This window comes from Lipotes vexillifer, unplaced genomic scaffold (assembly GCF_000442215.2).
Source record: "Lipotes vexillifer unplaced genomic scaffold, Lipotes_vexillifer_v1.1 scaffold1285, whole genome shotgun sequence".
Lineage (NCBI taxonomy): Eukaryota > Metazoa > Chordata > Mammalia > Artiodactyla > Lipotidae > Lipotes > Lipotes vexillifer.
The window spans coordinates 743,782-754,786 of NW_006796211.1; the positions used below are offsets into that span (position 1 = coordinate 743,782).

The window sequence follows — 11,005 nt, forward strand, 5'->3', positions numbered from 1 at the left end:
TCTTTCCCTGTCTCCACCCGAGGCGCCCGCACACCAGGTGGGCGCTGCAGATGTGCTTGGCCCAAAGGTGTGCCATGCGCTAGCGACATCTGGCCTGCGGGTGCCTGATGACCTGAATTGGCCCGTTTGCCCCCTCTGTGCTCGCCTGCCCCAACCTGCCCCTCGCTCTGAACAAAAGCACTAGTTGAGCTGTGGCTCTTGATCCTTGTGTAAAGACCTCCGCCTCCCCAGCGCCTCCCTCTGCCCCCACAGGGAACCAGAAGTTCCAGGGCTGCTGAATTCCTTAAGAACACCCCTTGGAAGGTACCCAGTTTGGGAATTAAAGGCCCATCGAAATGATGATCCGAGCTCACACTTCCTGGGTACCCACCTAGGGCCATTCAGCCCTGCCAGTCCCCAGTCTGCCCTCTGCCGGAGGTCTGGTTAAACCCACTGGACAGACAAGGAGCCGGCTCAGAGAGGGGCAGTGACTCGTCCAAGATCACCCAGCAAGATGGCGGCAGGGCTCACAAAGGACCCTGAACTCCCTCCAGCCTATGCTGTGCAGTTGCAGGGGCCCTGAAGTTCCACCTTGCAAATACAGCTTCTGGCTTCTTTGGTTTGGGCATTTGCTGCGCACCAGGCACCGTGCTAAGCACTTTTCGGGAATGACCTCAGTTGATCCTCCCAGGAAACCTTCCAGGCAGGCACCTCCGCAGATGAGGAAATGACACCCAGAGAGGTGCGAGGCCATCTGCCCAAGGTCTCTGACCTAGTGGCGGCCGAGCTCCAAAGCTCGCGCCCTTAACAACTGCGCCACACCGCCTCCCTGCCAGCCGTCAGGGGAGCCAACGCCGTGTTGCATGTGCCATCCGCCTTTCAGGACTCTTCCCCCAGCACCGCACCGACCTGCAGGCTGCACGAATGACACTCTCGGTGACCTGGGCCCTGCTTGGTGGCCTGTGCGGGACTGCCCCTCCCACCCTCACCGTGGGGCCCCAGGCCAGTCAGGGCTTTGAGCTTCCGGAGTGTGGCCCGCGCCCAGGTGTGAGCCCAGACAACCCATCCTCCCCATGTGGTGGGGCTGCTCGGTCCGTGGCCTGGAGACAGGAAAGGAAACAGCAGCGGGTTGCCTTGGCCCCGGCCTTGGCCTTGGCCCCGCCCTTGGCATGTCTGCTTTGCCCTCTCAGCTCCGTCGGCTGAGGGTGGGGAAGAAATTCTTCCCCCTTTTTCTAAATCCCACAGAGCAAACTTATTAACTTTTATGTCCCCAAATTTACATTTCTTTATTCATTCATCCATATTAAATAAGTATATTTAATATACTTATTAAATACTTTTTAAGTGCTGGATCTGCGCCAGGCTCTGAAGAGTGAATTGATCATGGCTCCCCTTGGCTGGTAGGGGCGACCATGACCATGACCGCAGCCTGGGTCAGGGAAGGTGACATCCAGGCGGGGCCCATGGCGGGGGAGGATGGCCAGGGGGACACACATTCATCAGGTGCCTGAAGCTGGGACTGTGACAGGCCTGAAAGAAACCCATGTTCATGCAGGCAGCCCTGCTTCCTGACCACTCCGTCTTTAATGCACTGTGTATTTCTACTTCTTTGAGAGAAATCCTAGAAAAACACATCTATGTTACATTGGGTTGTTTGTGTTGAAAGAATTAATGTGTCAAACGTACATGTTTAAAATATATTGCAATTGTTATACTCATGTTTAGGCCTTTCTTCACTTTTATATTCACTAAGGTCCAGAAATGGGAAGTGCCCTGGGCCTCTCTTGAGCTCTGAGAGGCCCTGCACCTGAACCAGGTCCTGAAAGGAAGGGTGTCCCCCGCTCCCTGGAGCAGCTTGTACAAAGGCATAGGGGCACTGAACACATGCCTGTGGGCGACTTCGTCACGTCAGGGTAGCTGCATTTCACAGCTGGGGAGGGAGGCAGGCTGGAAAGTTCTTAAGGTCCAGGCAAAGGAGTGGGGAACCTTCACAGGGAAAGTTTCTCAGTTGGGTGGCCTGTGGTCAGATTTGGGGTCTCTCTTGCTGCAAGTTCCTTTTCTTCTCTGTGAGAAGCCCAGCTCTCCTAGTGATTGGTGAGATTCACTGGGGGCAGCAGGGGAGGGGATGCAGGGAGCAGCGAGGTCGCTTCCAAAGCTTGAGAACCAGAATAAAGAAATCTCTGTGCCCCAAGAGCAGACAGATTAAGCCAAAGAAGAGTGCCTGGGTCAGCCCTTTGGGTCTCAGTCCCCTCTGTCCCCCAGCACCAGGCACAGGGCTGGCCACAGGATTGAGCTTGTTGATTTAATCGTTCATTCATTCATTCCACAGATGTGGGCTAAGCACTCCTGTGTGCCAGACACTGGTCTGATGATGCCACAGTGAAGAAACAGACAAGGCCCTGTTTCATTGGAGCTTGTAGTGTGGATGGGGAGACAGACAACATGTAAATAAACAAAAAAATTGCAGCAAGAGGCATACGCCCTGAAGGAGATAAAATGAACACCGGATATCAGGGATCACTGAGAAGTGACATTTGAGATGAGACATGAATGCCAAGAAATAGGTGTCAGGAATGTTTGTTGATAGCAATCAAAGACAAATCAGAAGGCAACAGACTTATTCCAGACTTCAACTGGCAAAGCAGTTGTTGGTTGCCTACGGCACGCTGGGTCCAGTGGTCGACAGGCAGACATAGTCTCTGCATTAAGTTTACAGCCCGGTGGGAGAGAAAACTATATAAGGAAATCTGCAAGTAAGTGTAGGCGCATAAATTTTTTTATTGAATGAAAGATTCTTTAAGTTCTATAGTGCTTTACAATTTTCAAGTTTCATACATATGATTTCATATAATCCCATAATAACCCTTTTCCCCCCGCTACCCCTGTATGGCCCCCTCCTCCCTTCCCTCTCCCCACTGGTAACCACGAATTTGTTCTCCATATTTGTGTAGAATCATAAATTGTGAAGTGCAGGGCCTAGGACAGAGGAAAGGGCGTGAAGGACTTTATTTTGGATGGTTGGGTATGTGAAAAGGTTTCCACTCCTCTTGGAGAACATGATAATCTCACCTTTTACAGAGCACACTGGATTTTCAGGCATTTTTAAAAAATAAACATTTTATTTTAGTACAATTTCAGATATACAGAATTATTGAAAAGATAGTACAGAGAGTTCCCACTATACCCCACATCCAGTGTCCCTATTATTAACATCTTACATTGTACCATGCATCTGTCACAATTAATGAATTAATATCGATATATTTTTATTAACTAAATAAAAACAACTAAAGCCCATACTTCATTCAGATTTCCTCCATCTTTCCTTAATGTCTCTTTTCTGTTCCAGGATCCCACCCATGACACCACATTACATTTAGTTGTCACTTAGGATCCTCTTGGCTGTGAGAGTTTCTCAGACTTTCCTTGTTTTCGATGACACATTTGAGGAGTACTGGTCAAGTGTCTTGTAAAATGTCCTTTGATTGGAAATTTGTCTGATGGTTTTCACATGATTCGACTGGGGTTGTGGGTTTGGGGGAGGAAGACCACAGAGGTAAGTGCCATTTTCATCATATCAAGGCTATACACTATCCACACGGCTTATCACTGCTGATGTTGACCTTGATCACTTGGATGAGGTGTGTTTGTCAGGTTGCTTCATTGAAAAGTTACTCTTCTTTTGGTTCTTTACCCCCTTCCTATACTGTCCTTTTTACAAGGAAATCACTATGCAGCCCACATCTAAGGAATAGGGAGTTATGCCCCATCTCCTTGATGGCAGACTATCCACATAAATTGTCTGGAATTATTCTGTGCAGGAGATTTGTCTATTCTCCAACTTTTATGCATTTTTACCAACATTTTTTTACTTTTTAGAAATTCAATAACCCTATTGGTGTTTCTAGGAACCTAGAAACATTTTACTTCATTTACTAAAATGCATGAAATTACCAAGGCAATAAATGAGAGGGTAGGAAAAAAGCCAATGATTATTTTTATTTTCTATTGTGGATACACATTAATGAAAGATTTGGGAAATACCAAAAACAGAAGAACCTCTCTATCCCCACTGCTCAGAGCTGACCATTATTCACGTTCAATTTATTATTTTTAATTTTTCTTCTGTGCACAATTTTTACACAGATTATACTATGTAATTTTGTTTCTTACCTCCTTCCACCTTTTTTTTTTTTTTGCTTATTATAATATCAAAAACATTCCTCCTATGTTGCTATACAGACTTCCTAACCATATTTTTTCAGTGGCTGCTAAATCCTCATGTGGCACATGGTGTCTCCCACCCGCTCCCCAAACTTAGCAGTATGCCTGGCACACAGTCAGTGTTTAGAAATTATTTGTTAAATGAATGAATATACAACAAAGTAATCATCCTCTTGTTTTTAGAAGCATAGGTTATTTCAGTTTTCTTGATTCTAAATAGTACCGAGACAAACAGATTATTCCCATAACATCCCAGGGTGGAATTACTGGGCCAGTGGGGGCCAAAACTTTTCAAGATAAATGCACCAAACCAGAAATCTCCCTCCCCTTCCTCTGAACCACCGGCAATTGTGCCGAGGGTAATAATTTACAATTGATTAAAGAGTTTGCGGGGTGTTTTTTCCCCCATCTTTTTTTCCCCTCCTCTCCCCATCTCGTCCTGCCGAAAAAGGGGGAAAATTATCCTAGAAGGTGAAGATGTTCTCAGACAATCATATTAACATATTCCAACAATCGCAATTTGCAAAATAGTAATCACAACTGCCAGGATCTGGGAGGCATTAATCAAAGCTGCAGGTTTAATTCCATTTTAAATATTGATGAAACGTGCTTGGGCAGCCTCACCCTGGCGTGGCAGGGACAGGGGAGCCGCCTCGCGGCACAGAGGAGGTGGAGGGGAGGGTTGGGGAGCAGCTGCTGGGAGGGGAGGCATCTGTCATTCAAATTGGTGACTGAGCGGCCAGGTAGAGAGTGAAAGGGGTAGTGAAGAGGGCTGTTAAGTCCATTGCTGTCAATTTGTAACCGTCAGGGAGGGGCCTGAGGACTGGTTCAGCACAATAAACCCAGTTGGTCTGGTTTCAGGGTTACCACTGAAGAGGTTGCAGCTGCACTGATTCGAATAGCCCGGAGACTTCAGAACTGTAATTATCAACCAGGCTGCTCTCGGTGTGGCAAAAGTGGGGCTTCACCAGCACTTAACTCCTTGTGTGCCACCGCTCTCCACGCCCACCATTCACCCCACCCCCCGGGGTTGACAGCCAGGTGCGGATTCCCCCGCAGCCTCCCCGGGGGAAACTGAGGCCTACCGGCTGCTGAGGGCAGTCCTCAAAGGCCAGAGCGTGCAGGCAGAGAGCCTTTCTCCTGAGGTCACAGACAAAGAACTAATGGGGGTCGGGGTGGGGGGGCGGACAGAGGAGGCCGGCTCTGTGGGGCAGCCTCGCCTTCTGGCACCGTCAGGCCTGCCCTGGGGTGAAAAGTCAGGCTTTGGGGTCTGATGAGCCTTGGCTTAAACTCCGCTGGCCGTGGACACGAGGTAAGGCTTGTCCTCTCTGTAAAGTGGAGGTCATCTTTCCTACCCTACTGGGCTCTCACAGAAAACTCAGTGAGATTGACGTTTGTAAATTACAGAGAACACAGTAGGCTGACAATAAGCCTTGTCTCCCTGGGCCGGGGAGTGGTGCTGTCACAGAAGAGGAAAGGGCTCCTGGCAGGCAGCTCTGGTTCGGAGGGTAGGATATCTCAGGCCCTCTACGTTTCAGCTCTCGAGTGTCTTTTATGTCTAGCTTCTGCCATTTTGCACCCAAGGAGGGTGAGTAATTCCATATTCCCACCTCTCTCGGGCGGGAGGCACTGAGCTATGCAGGGGGTGCGGGTAGGAAGCAAGAGACTCTGGTGCTGCGCCCTGAGGACAGCTGCTCGAGGGCAGGGGTTTGGGCCGGGGCTCTTTATCCCCAGGAAGAGGGAAGGCAGGAACGAGGGAAGGACCGCAGGCAGGCATTGCGGTGCTGGGGAAAAAAACACGGGCTTCGCTGGGAGTCCTGGGGAATGAACTATGTGCATGGCTCCGAAACCCTCCTCCTGGAATATAATCCCAGAGAAATTCTCCCACGTATCCACGAAGGGATGGACCCAAGAACGTTTGTCCCGGCGTCATTCCCGGTCACTGGAGGTGGAGGCAACCTGCGTGTCCAGCCCTGGGAGGATGGGTAGTACAACATGACGGAAGCCCACCATGGAATATTAGGCAGCAGTCAGGAGCAAATAACTAGATGTCCGCGTCGCAACAAGAATAGATCTTGAAAATGTAGTGTTGAGTGAAAAAAGTGAGGCACAATGAAATTCACAGCACAATGCCATCTATGTAAATTGAAACCACATTCGCACACAAAACAACAGTACATATTTTACAGAGCTACGTGCATTTTTAGGGGTATATATCCCGCCATTGGAGTGGGTCTCTGTCGTGGTGGGGGTAGGGGCTGGGTGTGGCTTTGGAGGATAAAGGGGAAAAATGAAAATAGAGTCAGCCCGCAGAGGGGCCTGGCACAGAGTGTGCTGTGGACTAAGGGATGTGTCCCACTCATCTCTCTCTCTCTGAGGTTTAAAAACAGCACAGGCCTTGTACTCAGACAGCCCCGGGGCTCAGGTTCTAGGCTTTCCCACGTACAAACACTGGGGCTGTGGACTAGCGACTCATCCTCTGAGCCTGTTAGTCCATCCGCAGAAAGGCGGGCTTGCTGCCATCGGGTGGTCATGAGGATTAAGTTAAGGGAGATAAATGCATGTGGGCCTACAGGACCCCCAGATCCTCCTCTCCTCTCCCCACCGAAAGGACCTGGGTAAACAGAGGGTGTCAGCCCCCTGGGAAACCGCAGGTTCTCTGAAGCGTCCAGAATGGAAAGCCCAGAAAAGAAACGAAGGCCTCGACCGGCTGTCCCGGGGGTGACGTTGGTGGATGTCACACTGGGCACGGGCCCAGCTCAGAGCGGCCCATCCACGTTGTGCCTGGCTCCGTCAGCAAGGTCCACCTCCAACATGCACCCCAGCCCCAAGATCCTGCCTGGGGGCTCCCGGCGCAGGGCATGACCGCCTCTCCCTCCTCCTCTCTTGCAGATGATGACGAGCACGAGTGGATCGTCCGGACGTGTCGGAAGGGCTGGGACGAGACCATGGGTCCTAAGCCCAAGCCGTGAGCGCTAAGCCCCCTCGGTCACAAGCTTCCTTCTGTGCCCCTGGCATTGGCTGGCCCAGGGAGCAGGCTGTAGTTTTAGAACCTGACTTTTGACTCAGGAATAAACGCTTTCTGCCATCAGTGGCCCTAAGTGTACTTTCCTTAGACTATTTCTTGGAGCGGGACCCTCACTCCACCTGCATCAGAATCACCTGGACAAAATTGTGAACTAGCTCCTGGGCCCCACCCTAGTACCTGCTAATCAGAATCGCTGAGACTCGGGTCTAGCAGTTTGCATTCTCAGGTATTTCTTACGCATATGGAAGTTTGAGAGCCATCACCTTATGATAGACAAATGTAATTGAATGAGCAACTCATGTGTGCGGGCAGTGTGGTTATGTTATCTCAGCTCCACACAACAGCCTTGTAAGAAAGGGCTTAGCATTACCTTTTAGAGATGGGAAATCTGAGGTTCAGAGAAACTGAGTGACCTGCCCTAGGTCACACAGCATTTGAATCCGAGTCTTCCTGAAGATAAAGCCCAGCTGTTTTTTGCTTGTTGTTTGTTTACTACAAGCTGCCTGCCTTACCAGTCTTGATTTCACAGGGCAGGAGGACAGGATGACTGTGCCCAGGCTCACAGCTGGTATCTTCCTGTAAGCCCAGAAATGATTACCCAGGACTGCCTCTTCCTCTCTGAAGCTTCCCTATCTGAGCTTCCTACCCTAAGCACGGAATCGGTGGGGTGCCACAGAAAGAATGCAGCTTTGGCATCATACACCTGGGTGTGAATCCCAGCTCAATCACAGGGTATCATACAACCTTGGGCAAGTCACTTCACTTCTCTGAGCTTCAGTCTCCTCATTTGTAAAATGTATAATGATGCTTAAACCCATAGGGTAGCTATGTGGATTGAATGAAATAATACAATAAAGAAGCTGGCACTTAGCAGGTATTCAATATGTGCTTGCTTTAAAAACTAATTCGTTAGCTGTGCATACAGAGTAATTATTCTTCAGAATCACCCCCAGGGATCTCACGTGTCAGCTGAAAACCAGCAGAGAAAGTGGTAACATGTTCCAGGGCTATACTTGGGCCACAAGCAACCTGGATCACCTGGATCTTTGCGTAGCTTTCCCTCCTTAGAGGCTGCCGAATCCTGCAGCCCCCTGCGCCTTGTCCCCTGGCTCACCAAGGGCTTCTCAGGAGAAGGAGTCGGGCCTGGGAGGGCTTTGCCAAGGTTGCAAGGGCAGGAAGCTAGCCTTTGATCTAGGGCCCCATGAGCGGCCTGCTGGGGCAGAGCCAGGAGTCAAGGGAGACCTGGGCCCGCTCAGCTGCACCGCAGAGGGATGGGAGATCACCTTTCCCCGCCAAGGCAACAGTCACTCACCTCAGTAGAATGACAGGACTGACGTCCACTGGGGGTTTCCAAACTGTGTTTTGAAAATAAATAAAGTATATTCATGTAAAGGAACACACACACACAAACTTCCTTTTCAAAGATACACATATATCTAAATCTCTAAATATCTAAATGATAAATGGATTGGAAGAGTGGAGGGGCAGGGACAAGGATGGGGTCAAGGATGGAGAATGCAACAACTAACCGGGGGGCCCTGCAGGGGCGATGGCCACGTACACCCTGAGCTGAGGCTTCGGAGTGACTCTGTGCGGGGCCACGGGGTGGGGCTGGGGCACTGGGGTAGCCTCTGTGCCAGGCAGAGCCATTCCACTCCCTTCCTGGTGGGCTCTGGTTTGCACAAAAGGTTCTGCTGCTACAAGAACATCTGGCAGCCGGCAGAAGGATGCGCTCTCTCACTCCCCAGATTACAGGGTGGCTCTGGAACCCGATGAGGCCAGTATGAGACCCAGACTCGTGCGGAAGCTGGAGCCCTGTGGCCCTGTCTCCCATCGCATATTCCCTTTCACTTCGCCCGCCGTATCAGATTCTCCCCCATCTCCCACTCAGGCTCCTCTGTGCCTCCCTCCCTGGTCCCCCAGCATCTCCCCCATTGAACTGATTTCCGTGAACTTCTCATCCAAGGGTACAGCTCAAATGCCCCCCTCCGTCTCGACAGCACATCGGAGGGATCCGTCTGTCTCCAGCATTTGCTGGGCTGAGAGCCCCCCTTGGACCCTTTTGAGGCTGCAGGGCTGGCACGGGGCCCAGCAGAGTGCGGTCAGGAGTGGGACGGAGGACAGCAGCCAGCCTGATTTCCTACACAGCTCAGATTAAAGAAGAAACCCACCACCATGCCTTTACAACGCTCAGATTCCTAGCTGGGAAACAGAACCAGTCTTCCAGGAAGGGGTTTCACTGTCTAGCAGCCCAGATATTCTGGGGGCCAGGCCTGAGCCTGAGCCCTTGACCAGAGAGCAGGAAAGAAATGGAATTCCATCATATGCTCCGGATGTCAGTGCCAGCACTTCTACTTGCATTAACTTTATTTATTACACAAATAAGACATTTACAAAGCACAACATGAAAGGTATGTAACAAAACAGACATTGGTTTTACAAAAAAGTGCTTACAATTTTTTTCCGTGTGTGTGTGTTTTCCTCCTTTTGTTTTGTATTTAAATAAATAGTCTTGATGGCCTGTACGTTCCCAGGCTGTTCTAACAGGCTAGTGGAGACGTGTCTGAACCGCAGCATGCTACGACCGTGTGATCCACGCAAGGAACAGACCCTGGGGGGAGGCTCAAGGCAGAGTGGGTACCGGGTGACCCCGGGCATGGCTCGGCTGGCCACTCACCACGTCAAAGGAAAGATTAGAGCTCCCCAGTCACCAGGAACTGGGCCCAAGCTGCTCCGGTTAACATCAGCTCCAAGGGTAGGGCCAGGCACACTCTATTCACCGGGTGAGTTCTGAACCAAGCTGCACTGATCACATTCTGAGGGGTGTCTTTCCTTTGCCCTGAGTCAGCTGGAACTGTCTTTGAAAGGGAAAAGAAGCAAGTTCCCTTCTTGGGCTGCACCCGAGCCCAGCCCTCCTCCAGGTCCCAGAGTAAGAAGAGCATATCGTTTTTCACGTTAAGTGCAAGCATGTGGATTCCGAACCCTTATCCAGACTCAGCGAGATAGAGTGCTGCGACTGATTAGCGATGTCTGCCATGGGTGAAACCGGGACAGCAGACACCTAGGTACCATGAACTTGCTTTCCCTGTCCTAGAGTCTCCTTCCGAAAGCAACGTATCAGGCTAATCAAAGCAGGAAGGAGGACTTGGGCTGAAACATGCTTACTAGCAGCCTCTAGTGGGAAATGCATCAGGACACCCAAGTCATTCTAAAATTACAGGATTAGCCTGGGACAAACGGGGCCCCCTGAAAACATAAATCATGGTCTTGTGTAGCCCAAGCCCTTTTGTTCGGGGTGGAAGAGCTGCAGCGGGGCAGAGTGGATGTGAGCACAGTGTGTCTGGCCTGCGTTCTCAGGAGTGAGTGGGACTGGCTCTGGGCAGGGTTGGTGGGGAAGCCCAGAGTGCCAGCTAGAATCCTGGGCTTGGTACACTCACCTAGGCAGCAGGCACCCTCTTTCTACTGAGCCAGGGGCTGAGCCAGGGCCTGCCCCGCCTTGTAGCACCCCAGAAGTACACTCACCTAGGCAGCAGGCACCCTCTTTCTACTCAGAGGTGGGTCCAAAATGAAAGCTCTGCCATTTCCCTGGGCTCTGTTCCCCAGCTCCCCCATGAGAGGTCCCCCCAAAGAAGACGTGGCCCAAGCACCCTCATCAGGAGTCAAGTAGCCAACAGGGGTCCCCAATTCTAACTTGTCCAAGCGTTCAGAAATGTCACCACCTCTGCTATGTCTCCTGCACATATGCTGGATAACTAGGTGAAAGCAGGGTCCCCA

The 11,005-nt window shown here is 50.8% G+C and overlaps 1 protein-coding gene across 1 annotated transcript in view; it reads left to right on the forward strand.

The window, feature by feature from the left end:
- The window catches only part of MORN5 (MORN repeat containing 5), a 34,019-nt gene extending 26,722 nt beyond the window's left edge, over positions 1–7,297 (forward strand). The window contains exon 5 of the mRNA XM_007468357.1: positions 7,096–7,297. Within this exon, the coding sequence (XP_007468419.1) occupies positions 7,096–7,175 (80 nt within the window). The 3' untranslated portion in view covers positions 7,176–7,297. The remainder of the gene's footprint in view (positions 1–7,095) is intronic.
- The last annotated feature ends 3,708 nt before the right edge of the window (positions 7,298–11,005 follow it).